The 14973-nt window shown below is 44.2% G+C and overlaps 2 protein-coding genes across 7 annotated transcripts in view; one reads left to right on the forward strand and one right to left on the reverse strand.

Annotated features, from left to right (window-relative positions):
• Nucleotides 1–10905, reverse strand: part of TATDN1 (TatD DNase domain containing 1) — an 18788-nt gene extending 7883 nt beyond the window's left edge. Inside the window, exons 1-6 of one of the 6 annotated variants that reach the window (XM_061995168.1) lie at nt 10866–10905; nt 9744–9809; nt 9049–9098; nt 6028–6091; nt 4702–4845; nt 4563–4605 (exon numbers count right to left, since the gene is read on the reverse strand). In XM_061995168.1, the coding sequence (XP_061851152.1) occupies nt 4563–4605; nt 4702–4845; nt 6028–6091; nt 9049–9098; nt 9744–9809; nt 10866–10887 (389 nt within the window). In that variant the 5' untranslated portion in view covers nt 10888–10905. The other 5 variants (XM_061995167.1, XM_061995170.1, XM_061995171.1 and 2 more) reach the window with 5 other exon arrangements.
• Nucleotides 10750–14938, forward strand: NDUFB9 (NADH:ubiquinone oxidoreductase subunit B9). Its single transcript, XM_061995174.1, has 4 exons — nt 10750–11061; nt 11419–11611; nt 13731–13844; nt 14680–14938. Exons 1-4 carry the CDS (start codon nt 10775–10777, stop codon nt 14809–14811), a joined length of 726 nt encoding a protein of 241 aa, XP_061851158.1. The 5' UTR covers nt 10750–10774; the 3' UTR covers nt 14812–14938.
• The last annotated feature ends 35 nt before the right edge of the window (nt 14939–14973 follow it).

Here is a 14973-nt window from a genome sequence, read left to right on the forward strand (position 1 = left end):
GGTTTGAGTTGGAAAAGACCTTAAAGGTCATGTACTTCCAAACCCCCCTGCCATGGGCAGGGACACCTTCCACCAGACCAGGCTGCTCCAAGGCCTGTCCAACCTAACCTTAAACACTCCCAGGGATGGGGCATCCACAGTCTCTCTGGTCAACCTCTTCCAGTGCTTCACTACTCTCACAGAGAAGAACTTCTTCCTAATTGCTACTCCAAATCTACTCCCTTTCACTTTAAAGCCTTTACCCCTTGTCCTATTATTTTCCCAACATATAAATACGAAGAATAAACACCATCAAAAGACACCATGACAGGTCACTTGGTTTTGAGCAATTTTCACTATTTTCTGTAGTGAAAATTCTATTTTTCTGTTGCAGTTGGGTATTTCCCTGACAAAAGTTACCGTCCCTGTTTCTCAGTGCAGATCTTTGAGATCAAACAGGTGGAAAAAAACCTCTAAAAAATTAAAAACTGACATGAAAACTCAAGAAAATGAATCACACCCCTTTGAATCTTCTTTGTAGTCTAGCCACTGTGCTCAGTTTAGCTTGTTTGACTAGATATAAATGTAATTGCAACTCATGATTGGTCTTGTGGTCATAAATAGCTACAGTTGCTTGATTGTTTTAACCTGAAGACTTGTTTCACACGCAAATGAAGGAGCTGCAAATAAGCTCCTGAAATAAGCTTTTGGCCAATTTCAATCTAATTTTGTGAAGGGTAGTGGTCTTGAAAGCACCAAGTTTAGTGCCCCCACAACCAGCAAGGCAACACAAGCTTTCTCCTTTCCCAGCAACAATGAAGACCATCACATTCTGCTCCTTGCTCTGTCAAAGAAAGTGAGGAAGTGGATAAGGAATTTCTTGGAAGAGGAGGAAAAAAAACCCAAATCAAACAAAAAACTGGAAAAAGAAACCCCAGAAAAGAGTGAAGACACCAGACATATGCTGAGCAGATTGGTTACAAAAAAAGTAAGAAACTAAACCTTAATGGTTGCAGTGCTTAAGGGATAACCTTTTCCCTTGGGTGAGCAGACTGTCATTCTATACATAGAATGAAAATATTGAAAATATTTCTACACAGTTGTTTGGAGGTTTAGTTTTGACCATAAAGTTCAAATGCTGTGGTATTTTCAGGTTTGGGATTAAGGCACTAAAGGAGCTGAAGCACATTGGCCTTGCTGAGGTAGAACACCTCCAGATAACAGTTCTGGATTCATGCATGAGTAACAGTGCACATGATTTCGTTCACCCACTCTGACTTGGTTAAGAAAACTCCTGTCTCCTGTGTAGCTGAGCTCCACAAACTCCTCCCAGTAGTAGAGCAGAAGTGAAACTTCTATACTCTATGACCTTCACCACAATATGAATGCAGCACTTTCATCTAATTACCACTGAAATCACCATTTTCTACTGGAAAACTTATGAGAATGGTGACCAATTCTGATAAAAAATGTTCTTGGCTTTGCTTCAACAAAAGAATTTAATCTTCATTAGCTTTTCAATTCAAGACACAGGTTAAAAATGATGTTTTTACAGATGAAAATAATCCAGAAGGAAACAGAACAGCCAACTTGAAAACCATGATTAAACATTAAACAAACCAGAGGTCACGCTCAGATACAAACTACTGGGAAACTGCCATACTTCATGGGTAACTCTGCAGCTGTTTGCTTGCCATTCCAGTGACTGCTCCCATAATACCTGAACACCAGAGCAGCTGGAAGCCTGCCTGCATGCACTTTGCCTTCCTTATTTTTAGTTGTCAAGCATACATTGTATATTACTTTGATGAACTCCCCACCCAGTCTGCTAAAGGTCATGACAGCCAGACTGTATCCAACTTTACACCACCAATTAGCAGAAATGAAAACAACTCCAAACCCTGACCACATTTCACAAGCACCTGGAGGGTGAAGGGCGGGGAAAGCTGCCCATTTTACAAAATGCAGAATTTTCAAACACAATATTTGCAGGCATCTGTCCTTGAAGTTTTCAGTAGTTCTCCACTCCCTCATATTTCTTGCTTTCTGTCTCTCCCATCAGTCACCTCCTTCCAACTGCAATTTCCAGGAAGGGCTCCCAAAGAGCTCCAAGAAACTAGATTTATGTATTTCACGCTACCTCCATCCCGGGAAAGGTGATGGAATGACTTATCCTGGGTGCTGTTTCCAGGCATTTAAAAGACAAGTGGGTCATCAGGAGCAGTCAACATGGCTTTACCAAAGGGAAGTCATGTTTGACCAACCTGAGAGCCTTTTATGAAGATGTAAGCAGGTGGATAGATGGTACTGCAGTGGATGTGGTTTATCTGGATTTCAGTAAAGCATTTGACACCATCCCCCACAGCATCCTCACAGCAAAACAGAGAAAGTGTGGGCTGGATGATCAAGTAGTGAGGTGGATTTTTAACTGGTTGAAGAGAAGAAGGCAGAGAGTTGTGATCAATGGAGTAGGGTCTTGTTGGAGGCCTGTGTCTAGTGGAGTCCTTCAGGGGTCAGTGCTGGGACTGGTACTGTTCAATATATTCATTAATGGCCTTGATGACGGAACAGAGGTACCGTCAGCAAGTTTGCTGATGATACTGAACTGGGGGCAGTGGCTGACACACCAGAAGGCTGTGCTGCCACATTCAATGAGACCTGGACAGGCTGGAAGGTTGGGCAGAGAGAAATCTAATGAAATTCAACAAGGGCAAGTGTGAGTCTTGCATCTGGGAAAGAACAACCCCATGTATCAGTACAGGCTGGGGAATGAACTGTTAGAGAGTAGTGTAGGGGAAAGGGACCTGAGGGTCCTGGTGAGCAGCAGGATGAGAATGAGCCAGCAATGTGCCCTCATGGCCAAGAAGGCCAATGGCATCCTGGGGTGTATTAGAAGGACTGTGGGCAGTAGATTGAGTTTCTCCTCCCTCTCTACTCTGCTCTTGTGAGACCACAACTGGAATCTTGTGTCCAGTTCTGCGCCCGTCAGTTCAAGGACAGGGAGCTGCTGGACAGGGTTCAGCACAGGGCCACCAAGATGATGGAGTGGAGCATCTCCCTTATGATGAAAGGCTGAGGTTGCTGGGGCTCTTTAACTTGGAGGAGACTGAGGGGTGATCTCATTGTTTACAAAGACATAAAGGCTGGATGTCAGGAGGACGGAGACAGGCTGTTCTCAGTGATGTCCAATGATAGGACAAGGGGCAATAGGTATAAGCCGGAACACAAGAGGTTCCAAAGAAACACAAGGAAGAATTTCTTCACTGTGAGGGTGAGGGAGCACTGGCACAGGCTACCCAGATGGGTTGTGGAGTCTCCTTCTCTGGAGACATTCTAAACCCACTTGGATGAGTTCCTGTGTGACCTACTCTAGGTGGTCCTGCTCTGGCAGGGGGCTTGAACTAGATGATCTTTTGAAGTCCCTTTCAGCCCCTGAGATTCTGTGAAATAGCTCAGACAAAGATTTCCTGTCATTCTCAACCTTAGTCAGAAAGGACTCACCTACTACTTAAAAAGGGATTTCTGCTCCACCCTGTAACCTCTTTCCTCATAAACTTGATTTTTCAGGTTTTCACTGCAGGTCTTCAACTGCAGTCCATCAGATAAGCAAAATCAGATACTTTTTTCTTCCTCTCAGTAACATCAAGGCAGTTAGGATCTTAAAATATAACCCTATAAAATATAAGAACAATCCACCTGTGGTTTACTTTGACACAGAGAAGAGGCAAGCTATGCTCCAAGGTGTGCTCTGCTGAACCATATACTGAATTCTACCAGGAAAAAATGTTCTTTCTGCTTTGCTGAACATTTTGCTGTATGACTGTAGCTTTATGAAGAAACCCTGCCAACTGCTAACATGTGGCAAATAGAAAAAAACACAACTAACCACTGCCCCCCAGTGACTCATTTATCCAAAATAATAATATACAAGCACCACTCATTAATCACTCATGTTATCTGAAGGTATCACAGCTTTCAGCCAGTTCCACCTGTAGACAGAAGTTCCTGATACAGGAATGCAAGCTGTTTTTAGGGGCTGTGCTGGCTTCCTTCCATTCAGTATCCATGCTGCATATATTACTTCAAAACACAGATTTCTCCAGCTCCCAAAATTATGTTTTTTCGTCAGCTCTCAATTATCTGCTCCCAGCTAACATCTCCCTTACTTAAAGCTTATTTTTTCTACCACTGACTTACCCTGTTTGATAGTTCTGTTCCCTTTCCCATGCCTTTCAATTAATAATCCCATTCTTCTTTCACACACTGCAGTTACATTTTTCTCCCTGTGTATCTCTCAGAGTTCTTGAGTACAGGGCAAGAATCAACATCTGTCACATCCAGGCATCCACAAATTCTAACCACTTTTATAGAGAAAGCCATGCTAAGTCAACACCAGGCAGGTAGCAAAATTTAGTACGTAGTACGACTTGAATGTAGGCATCTTTATTAAAAGAGTCTCTTTTCTACTAAAAACCCTAGAACCAAGCCAAATGGCAGGTCTCCACTTGAAGAAAAACGTAGAACCCAAAATGGAAAACAGTAAATTCCTATAAGTCAATTTATGGTCATCAAAAGTTTCTTACTTGAGCTGGACGTCCTTTGGGCAAAATTCTAATCTATCAAAATCTACAAAGAGAAAGAACAAAAATCCCACTTAGTGTTTTAAGATTTCATCTACATCTAGAAAAAAAACCAATATTGAAGTACTCAGGTAACACTTACCTAAGCCACATTCTCCAACAGCTATTACCTTTGTCTTATTTGTCTCAATCAGATTTTTTAGCTCAGATAAATACTGTTCAGGGCTACCCTGCTCGAATTCTCCGCAGCGTGTAGGATGGCAGCCAACTGTGCTGTAAAACATGTCTGGAGCAAAACAGCATTGGAAGGTTTTAAGAAAACAGAATTGAATAAAAGGAATATTATATAAGGTATAGACAGTATCTATATTTATCTGGACATTTAAACCCCTCATCATTTTAAAAGAAAACTCCCTACCAACAGCTTTATCTTGGTGATAATTGGGACACTGCTATTTGCTGCTTTACAAACGTTAGATAGTATCTCTAGTGAGAGGGGGTGTGTGTGTGTTTCTGTTGAGTATATGTCATTTAGCATACTCCAAACCTGCAACTTAACACTGCCTTATTCAGGTGGAGCAACCCTCAATAAATCATACAATTGTTGAGGTTGGAAGAGACCTCTTGAGATCATCCAGAACTCCCATCTCATTCCAAGTGCATGAGGTTATCCTCGCCTGTCTGCATTTCCCTCCTGTGCCTCTGCATTAGCTCTTACAGAATTTGGCAAGCAACATCAGCTCGGTTCACTTCAGTATCTCCTCTAGCTCACCCTAGTGCCAAACCTGACACTAAGTACTAAGTGCCTTTATGGAGGATGTAAAGGCATGGTAGGGAGAGAAAAACTATAAAAGACCTCCAGTAACTTGACATAATATTAAAGCTCTTGCTGCTTTGATGGAGGTGGAGAGATAGATCAGGTTGGAACAAAGTATCTCCTCGGGTTCATTTCAACCTAACTTATTCAATGGTTCTGTTTGTAAGTTGTAACTTAGGATGTGTTTTAGTTCAAATATATATTTAGGTAATTAGTGGAAAGGTATTTCCCTTTTCACAGAAAGAAAGGGAAACCTGGAAGAACCATAAAGAGAAAGATACCTCTCTTGTTCAAGCTGGCCATGATAGATTAGTAAGTAAAAATCAAACAAAAGATTACCAAAATACACACATTCCTCAGTATATAAGTATCCCATCTTATTTACAGAAAAGTGCCTTGTAACAACACTTCCTGTAATTTCTATTTTTATCAAGAAACAGAAATGACAAGAAAGAATGACTCCTTCCAACACCCACAGATCTAAAGAGCAACACATAGAATCTCATACCCAATGCATTCCTCTCGTTCTGAAATATAACTTTACATTTTAACCTGAGATACTACAAACACCTCCAGTGGCAGGTGCTTTTGGACTCAATTCTGAGAGTGGAGAAACTACACTTTTGGCTGATAAGTTTGAAGTGAAAATACCATTTGTCTGCGCCAGCTGCAATGCGTCCTTACTATCTTGCAGGCTCCCACCTGTAACCAAAAACTTAAAAGAGGAAAAGTAGTGTCAGTGAGTGTGTTCTTTGAACATAAACCAGAATGTTGAAGAAAACACACAGATATAAATAAGAATCTAGACAGAACATCAGAAGACAGTTGCTAACATATATCACAAAATTTCATAAATGAGGAACAAACCTCAGTGGTCCTCATCAGTTAGTAAATAACACTAGGTATCAAAACCTGACTGTATTATTTATTAAATAGCTTCTATGCCAAGCATTTAAACCATTAAATGAGTAAAATACTTCTATTTGCAGCAATGGTAACTTCATTAAACAATGACTCAATAGGTCTTATTTCCCTTCAAGACCTGATATTACAGAATCACAGAATCTCAAGGGCTAGAAGGGACCTCAAAAGATCATCCAGTCCAATCCCCTGCCAGAGCAGGACCACCTAGAGTAGGTCACACAGGAACTCGTCCAGGTGGCTCTTGAATGACTCCAGAGGAGACTCAACAATCCACTTGGGCAGCCTGTTCCTGTGACCTTCTCCCTGTATTACAGGTGGAGAGACGAAAAACTGCCAACCTCCTGAAACTGGACACGTGTAAGTAAATAGATAAACCAACAAAGGAGTCTGTATCACAGTTGGGATTACAAATCCAACAATCAATCGCTGGCTTTGATCTTTTATTTTTACCTTAAGGTCAAAGGTTATCACATCAGAATTGTTGTTTGCAGTGTTTTTTGAGCCACCACTTGAAGGATCTTGCACTCTAGGTCCTAAACAAATCACAAGTACACTGCTTTTGGTCAGCTTTTATCCTTACGCATGCTACATACCAGATGGGGTTAGCACCAAGTCAGACATAGAATCATAGAATGGTAGGGGTTGCAAGGGACCTTTAGAGATCATCTAGTCCAACCCCCTGCAGAAGCAGGTTCACCGAGATCAGGTCGCATAGGAACATGTCCAGGCGGGTCTTGAAGACCTCCAAGGAAGGAGACTCCATAGCCTCCCTGGGCAGCCTGTGCCAGGGCTCCCTCAACTGAACAGTGAAATAGCTTTTTCTTATGTTTAAGTGGAACTTTTTGTGTTCCACCTTCATCCCATTACCCCTTGTCCTGTTACTATCTACAACAGAAAAAAGGGATGTCCCAACCTCCTGACACCCACCCTTTAGATATTTATAAATGTTAATAAGATCTCCCCTCAATCTCCTCTTCTCCAGACTACACAGCCCCAGTTCCCGCATTCACATTTCTGCAGTATGCTCCACTACAGACACATCCCAGCAGAATCACTAGAAAAACACCTCAAGCTGAAGTTGTCTCAGCGTACATATGGCACTGAGCAAAAATTGACCAAATAAGGCACTGAGCAAAATTTGACCAAAAACCCCTACCATATGGCAGCAGCTATATGGAAAACCAGAAGCATTTTCAAACAAACAGTTGAAGTTTGTAGGTAAGTAGAAACAATCTGGTCTGGAATAGACTTGTGACACTGTATAGGCTAGTAGCAAGACTACGTTTTCACAGCAAAGGACACAAAGTCCTGACAAGAACACAGAACTTCATTTTCTGAATCTACCGTGCACCTTGAAAAAAATGATGCAGTCCATCGATTTTTAATGATAAAATAGGAAACATGTCACTTGCTTTCAGAGAGTGGTACAAAGACTAAACAGTGCTGATACAGCACATACAAATGCAGTAAAAGTGACTGTGATTCCTACTTGCTGCAGTGTGGTAACTTCTCCATCACTAGAGTTTTCCATTTTTTGTCTCCCAGATTTATTTCCCATTCTTCTCTGATGAGAGTCAGCAAACCTGAGATGTCTGTTCCTCTTCTAGAGGAGGGTTTATTACTTTATTACTAACCCACCAGCCTTATTAGTGCAGTAGAACACTGTGACTGAGTGTACTGTGTTCTATTTTAATTTGTATTTATTGAGAGAGATAAGTAGGCTGGACTACTATAAATAAAGGAGTGTGGTCCACTGCTGAAAACACCAATTTCAAGCTAACACTCACAAACACGCTTGTAATGATGCACATAAGCCACTACCTAGCAAGAGTGAGGAATATCACTAATAGGCATTCAGATCACAGAATCATAGAATGGTAGGGGTTGGAAGGGACCTTTAGAGAACATCTAGTCCAACCCCCTGCAGAAGCAGGTTCACCGAGATCAGGTCTCATAGAAACATGTCCAGGTGGGTCTTGAAGACCTCCAAGGAAGGAGACTCCACAACCCCTCTGGGCAGCCTGTGCCAGGGCTCCCTCACCTCAACAGTGAAATAGCTTTTTCTTATGTTTAAGTGGAACTTTTTGTGTTCCACCTTCATCCCATTACCCCTTGTCCTGTTGCTAGCTACAACAGAAAAAAGGGATGTCCCAACCTCCTGGCACCCACCCTTTAGATATTTGTAAATGTTAATATGATCTCTCCTCAGTCTCCTCTTCTCCAGACTAAACAGCCCCAGTTCCCGCAGCCTTTCCTCGTATGAAAGATGTTCCAGTCCCCTGATCATCTTGGTGGCCCTGTGCTGGACTCTCAAATGTAAGAATTTATGGGCACTCCCAGCTCCTCTGCAGTAACCAATTTCTTTTACTTATAGAAATATCTGGAGGATTACTATCAGAAGAGTTTTTAAGTTTTGATCTGTAGCTGAGTGAGTCACTCAGGATACAAGACAAGAACAGTGGCTGCCCGTAATACAACTAACATTGAGAATTATGTACTGGTTGATTCCAGCAGGACAGAGAACAACATCTTTCTGTTGAAACTGTACACAAGAAACTCTACATACATAACACTTATGATAGCACTGAATTTAAATTCTGCACAGAAATTATGCTTTATGCTATTGAAAAAAGTTACTGCACTTTCCAGTGCAAGTTTCAGAAACTTTTGTTTCAACACTGAGCACTAAAAAACAAAGTATCAGAAAGTAGATACAAATATTAAAGACATTTTATTTGAAGAAATTACCTTTTTAACACCAACTTTGACTGCTCTCTCTACTACATCCGAAAAGTCATCTGTGAAAGTTCATAAAGAAGTTGTAAATTGAACTTAACATTTTACAGAATAATTTAACTGCTTTTCAACTAAAAATCACTTTCATACAGTCAAAATACCTATGGTGAACAATCCTTATATCACACTTGATTAACCTTCAGGAGACAACAACAACATATAGTAACTGAAGATCCAATTAAAATCCAAGAAGTCAAAGGCAGTTTTTCCATGTACTTCAGCAGACTGTTTTTACATCCATATCTAAAGGCCATGAAAGCAAAAAAGCTTCATCCACAATCAATAACTTAAATTTAGTGATGCAATCCTTTGGTAATTTATTATTCACAAAACTCAGGTCAGTTTCTTCCATACAATCCTAACACAAACACATCAGCAATTTTCCATTTTGCACTAGCAGCAGTTACCTGTATGACAACTTAATAGCAACTCAGTAGAAGAGAATATATTTTGCTTAGAACATCTAACTTATTTTGTCACACTTCCTTTTTCAAGCCACAGTAAATAATAAGCATCTAATTTCTTAGAAGAAAAGAAAAATCCTAATCTCACTTTCTGACAAAAGAAAAGTCCTAATCTCACTTTCTGACAAGGGGTTTCCACTTTGGCAAAAGGGATCCTGTCTTTCAGCAGACACAAACTTTTACCTTGATGTTTTTGTGTTCCTCTGTAGATGCCTCTGAACATAGGATCTGTCAGGTTAATACCAATATCTATGAAGAAAAAAGCGACACAGAAATCAGATGTTACAGACACTCCATATTTCATGCAGAGCATTAGCCAACCGGGGTAGATAATGGAAAGCAAATCTTGGTGGTCTCCACGCTGACAGGACATACAAAACTTAAGCATAAGTTTACTTACTCCTGACTAAGAGTAATAAAAGACAATTTTGTCCTGTGCAACTCCAGATTTACTCTATGAGTGTACATATAAGGCATACCCTCATGATCACCAAAGCTAACATATATGTATTGCTCAACGCAATTCATTCTGCTTTTCACATGAACATACAGATTTACCTCTGTCAACACGCAGTAACACGGCAGGAAAACCGCAGTATCTCACAAGCTTTACATGGGTGAGAGCGGCTGCAGACTGCTGCTTGTTTTCCCTCCTCCTGCCCATGGCCGGCCAGCAGCATGAGCACGAAACCCTGCAATGCAGTGCGGGCCCAGAGCCGCTCCAGCCCCAGCGCAGCTCCCCGACGGCTGCCGGGGCTCTCGCTGCCCGCGGCCCGGGCCTGCAGCGGCCTTTTTAGCAGGAATGGGAATTTCCCAAGGTAACACTGGGCTGCTCGGCCACCCACAAAGCTTCGACCTAACCGACGTTCTGAAGCTATTTACGCGCTTCCTGCCCGGTTCCTAGTTTTCATTCGGGGTAATTCCATACAAGCAGCAACAACCGAGGCTAACGCGCCAACGCCGAGAAAACGGATGAGGGCCGGCCAGACAACGCGGAGCGTGGGGTAACTCGGAGCAGAAGCCCCTGGGTGCCCCGAGTGGAGCCGGCCGCGATGCCGGGCCCGCTCCCGGCCGTTGCTCCGTAGGCAGGAAGGCGGGCGGCCCCTGGGCTCCCTGAGGGGCCGGGACAAGCCGCGGGCGGGGGGCGGCCCCGGCGTGAGGGGCAGGTCCCGGAGAGCCGCGGGGCGAGGCGGCCGGCGCCAGCGAGGCCGGGGATGCGGGGATGCGGGGATGCGGGGACACGGGCACACATCCATGCATCCATCCCTCCTGCCGCCCTTTCCCCCCGGGCCGCTCTCCCCTCACCGATGAACTTGGCGCGGCTCATGGCTGCGGCGGCCGGAGCGCGGGGGCGCGCGTGCGCGTGGCCGCCTGGGCGCTCCCGTGAGCCCCCGCGCGCAGCGGAGGCAGGCGCCATGGCGGCGTACCTGACGCACCAGCAGAAGGTGCTGCGGCTCTACAAGAAGTCCCTGCGGCACCTCGAGTCCTGGTGCATCTACCGGTGAGGGGCGAAGGGGGAGAGCCCTGTTTAGGAGGGGGGGTCCCGCAGCTCAGCTCCGTGCCGAGCTGGGGCGGGGCTGGCCGTCCCTGCCGAGAAGGACGTTGGGCCTGCCCGGGGCCTTGTCCTTCTCTGCGTCCTTCCGCAGGGCCTGGCTGCGGAGGCCAAGAAGAGGTCTCTAGGGTTACTGGTCTGTGCTAGCAGCAGAGAAGGGTGATGTGGGAGCAGGAGCCGCTCAGAGGGCCCTGGCTAAAGCCTTGTCTTGGCGCGGGGGTGACGTGATGCCGACAGGTTTTGTTTCTCTGTGTGATCAGTGGTTTTGCTCCGAGTTGCGTCACTGTATTTAATCTCTGTTTGTAGAGACAAGTATCGCTACTTTGCCTGCCTCCTGAGAGAGCGGTTCGATAAGAACAAGGATGTGAAGGATATGGTGAAAGCAACGGAGCTGCTGAGGGCAGGTGAGGAGGAGTTCTGGGCAACGCAGCATCCCCAGCCATACATCTTCCCTGACTCCCCGGGAGGCACTTCCTACGAGAGATACGAGTGCTACAAGGTAAGGTGTCCCATAAGGTTGTGTGTCACTGCACTTATCTTACTCATCTCTTAGTGCATGTAAAGTAAATTCTTTAAGTGGGTTTTCCCAGGGCTGCAGCTTGACTCGGCAGTATCACTTCTTACTGCTGTTGACCATTTTGCTGCTTGCATGGGATAACCTGTCCTGTTTAACTGGCTCTTGAAAAGGAGTTTGATCTGTCTTGATACTGCTGGCTTCTTTGTGCTGGAATAATCTGCTCTTCTGCCCAGTGGAAGCAACTCCAAGCTGGGAGCTAGGTTAGGCAGGCACAGTGAAACAGTTGGAGCCGAGCTGTGAGAATAAACAGCAGGGAGAAAGGTCTGCAAACTGTTGTGGTGACATCTTGTTTCTCTGTGGTGTTGCCAGATGTCAGCTTGACTCTTGGGCACTTCACTTGGTCCCATTTTTCAACCTACTTTTTGTGTAATGATACAGATGACCATTTCTCTTTGTATGATGTAGTGCCAGATATGTATTTGTGTGTTGCTGGATGAGAGGTGGTATGCCTAGAAATAGAAGCTGGACTTTTAGAACCTAAGGCACTTCTAGAGGCTCTTTTCCCCCTGGATTGTTCTCTTTAGGAGTAAAGAATCAGGTTTCATAGAAGAACACAGGGTTTCCATTTCTTGGCATAGGCTTTTTTTTATTGAATTGCCAGAAGTTAATACTAACCTAGAGAGTTAATAACTCTCTGGTTAACCTAGAGAGTGCATGCAGCCATTTTCTCCTGAATTTGGAGGAAGTGCTGATACAAGATCTGATCTTTATGCACAAGAAGCCATGTGAAAGGAAGAATCTGATGCAGGATTATTGGAAGCAAATAAAAAAAAAAGAAGACATGAGGGAAAAGGGAGGACTTCGGTCAAGGTCGTGGACCTTGGCAGTAATAGAGAATAGTGAGAGAGAATCCAGACAGCAAAAAAGGCCAGGCAAGCAATAAATGGTCAAGATTAGTCTTCATATAGAAATAGAAACTGTTTTGTGTTGTCTTTTCTTTGCCCTTTTTGGTGTGCTGAGGCTGCCCTTTAACAAAATGGCAGTGACAAGGCTTTGGCTGGTTGATACTCAGTGACTGCCCCTTGTGCTGCTGCTACAGAATGTAACTTTTAGATCTTGGGTTGTTTGATGGTTTTAGGTGTTTTTTGGTGTCTGTGGATGATTTTTTTTAGCATTACTTATCTGCTATTTCTGTTCAGTCCAAAGTTTACTCTGATGCCAGTCACAGCAGAGGAATGGAAGTGTGAATGGCGTTGGAGGAAGGATGGTTTTTGGAGCAACTTCTTAATTTTCTTGTTACAAAATTTTTGGTGGAGTTTTGGTTTTTAATCAAAGTTCCTGTCTTTAAAATGTCAACATTTAGTCATATACTGATGCACAATTTTAAATTTTGCTTTTGTTCCTTAGCTGGGCATCTTAGAAGTTAAATTGTTAACAAGATCTTAAAGGCCACTGATTTTTTTTAGTAGTTGCAGACAAGCAGAAATGAGCTGTAAGAATCTGTCAAAAAAATAGTAGTTGGAGAAAAGGATCTCTAACCTGTTGCCTTTGGGAGAAGGAAGGGAAGCAAAGAGACCTTCTCTCCCACCAGATGGAATTATTTTGGGAACTCTAGAGTAAAAAGCTATTTCACTGTTCAGGTGAGGGAGCCCTGGCACAGGCTGCCCAGGGAGTGTGTGGAGTCTCCTTCCTTGGAGGTCTTCAAAACCCACCTGGACATGTTCCTGTGTGACCTGATCTAGGTGAACCTGCTTCTGCAGTGGGGCTGGACTAGATGTTCTGTAAAGGTCCCTTCCAACCCCTACTATTCTGTGATTCTGTGACCTGGGACTTTGCTTCAAAGACACTGATTCAAGGAAGTCACTATGAGTTAGGATGAAGTATGAAACTGAGTAGAAGCACCAACCTCGGCCATGCAGCTCCTCCAGGGTAACAGCAGTGGGATACTTCCTGAGTGGTGGCTATATGTAGTGCCTCATTTCCTGGGTTATTGACCCATTTTAATACCAGCCTCCATGACTGCCTGTAGCTCTGTGTGTGTGTGTGTGCTGTGTGTGATTTCATGTGTAAAAATACTGCAACTGAGATTTGTCTTCAACAGGTCCCTGAGTGGTGCTTGGACTTCTGGCATCCCTCTGAGAAGGCAATGTATCCTGATTACTTTGCCAAACGAGAGCAGTGGAAGAAGCTGCAGCGGGAGAGCTGGGATAAAGAGGTCAGTGGTTGCTGAGAGCAAAGCCCAGCCTGGGTAGCACAGAGGTCTTGCATGGGACACCTGGGTGTGCTGGGAGGGCCTGCTGAGTGCCTGCTGCACGCTTAGGGACACTGCTTTGGTACAGCTCTTGGCGGTGTGAAATGTTGACTTGACCTAAAATACCTACACGGAGATCTCAGAGCTTTGGTAGGGCTGTGAAGGGAGTGTGAAGGTAAAGCTGAACCTGCAGCCATGTCTTTGTGTAGCAGTTTTGCAAAAACTCCAGAATGGGCTGGAGATGAATGGCCAGAGAATTCCTGCTGTGCTTCTGTGAAGCTCTGACATTGCTTGCTTGCACCAGAGAACCTGACTTACCACAGTGTTTGCTGGCTGGGAATGGAGACTGATTTCTGGCCAGCCTAAATTCAGGTGGAAAAAGTCGCTATCTTAGTTGTAATTCATTGAGTTGTAGAGCAGTGGGTGGACTGTGGCACATGGGCTGGCAGCAGCAGGAACACAGCAGCAGGCGGCGCTTGTACCACATCGAGACGCAGGGATGTGGGTGCCCAGCAGCTGCACGGCAGGCTGCTGGCTCACACAGCAAAGGGAGACATCAATTACATGGAAACAATGACCTTTTAAGTAAAATTTATCTTGTCAATCAGTTTTTAGTCCTAAAAAGTCCTTCTTATTTGGGTAACGAGTGCCTGCAGCGATGCCCGAGGTGAAAGGCCAGGCGTAGGTGTTGCTGCTGGCTCTCCCCTCTGAGCAGGGAGTTTCTCTCTACCTGCACACTGAAAACCCGAGTACAAACCTGCATTTGTGTACTAAAGCAGTTTTCTGTCTCGTCTTCTAGATTAAGCAGTTAGAAGAAGAAACTCCAGCTGATGGTCCAAAAACTGAAGCTTTGCCTCCAGCTCGTAAGGAAGGGCACCTGCCACCGCTGTGGTGGCACTATGTTACCAGGCCTCGTGAAATGCCCATGTAAGAGTGCTACTTCAGGTGAGAAATGGAGCACTCTTTCCTCTCTGGGCAGCCAATACGCCTGTGACTGCATGCTCCTCTAAGTAACACAAAGTCATACAAAATAAAGCTGGATCAAGTGAAAAAGAGAATGTGTTTTTTCTGCTCTTCCCACCTGAGACACAGA

Source organism: Colius striatus, chromosome 4, assembly GCF_028858725.1.
Source record: "Colius striatus isolate bColStr4 chromosome 4, bColStr4.1.hap1, whole genome shotgun sequence".
Classification (NCBI taxonomy): Eukaryota; Metazoa; Chordata; class Aves; order Coliiformes; family Coliidae; genus Colius; species Colius striatus.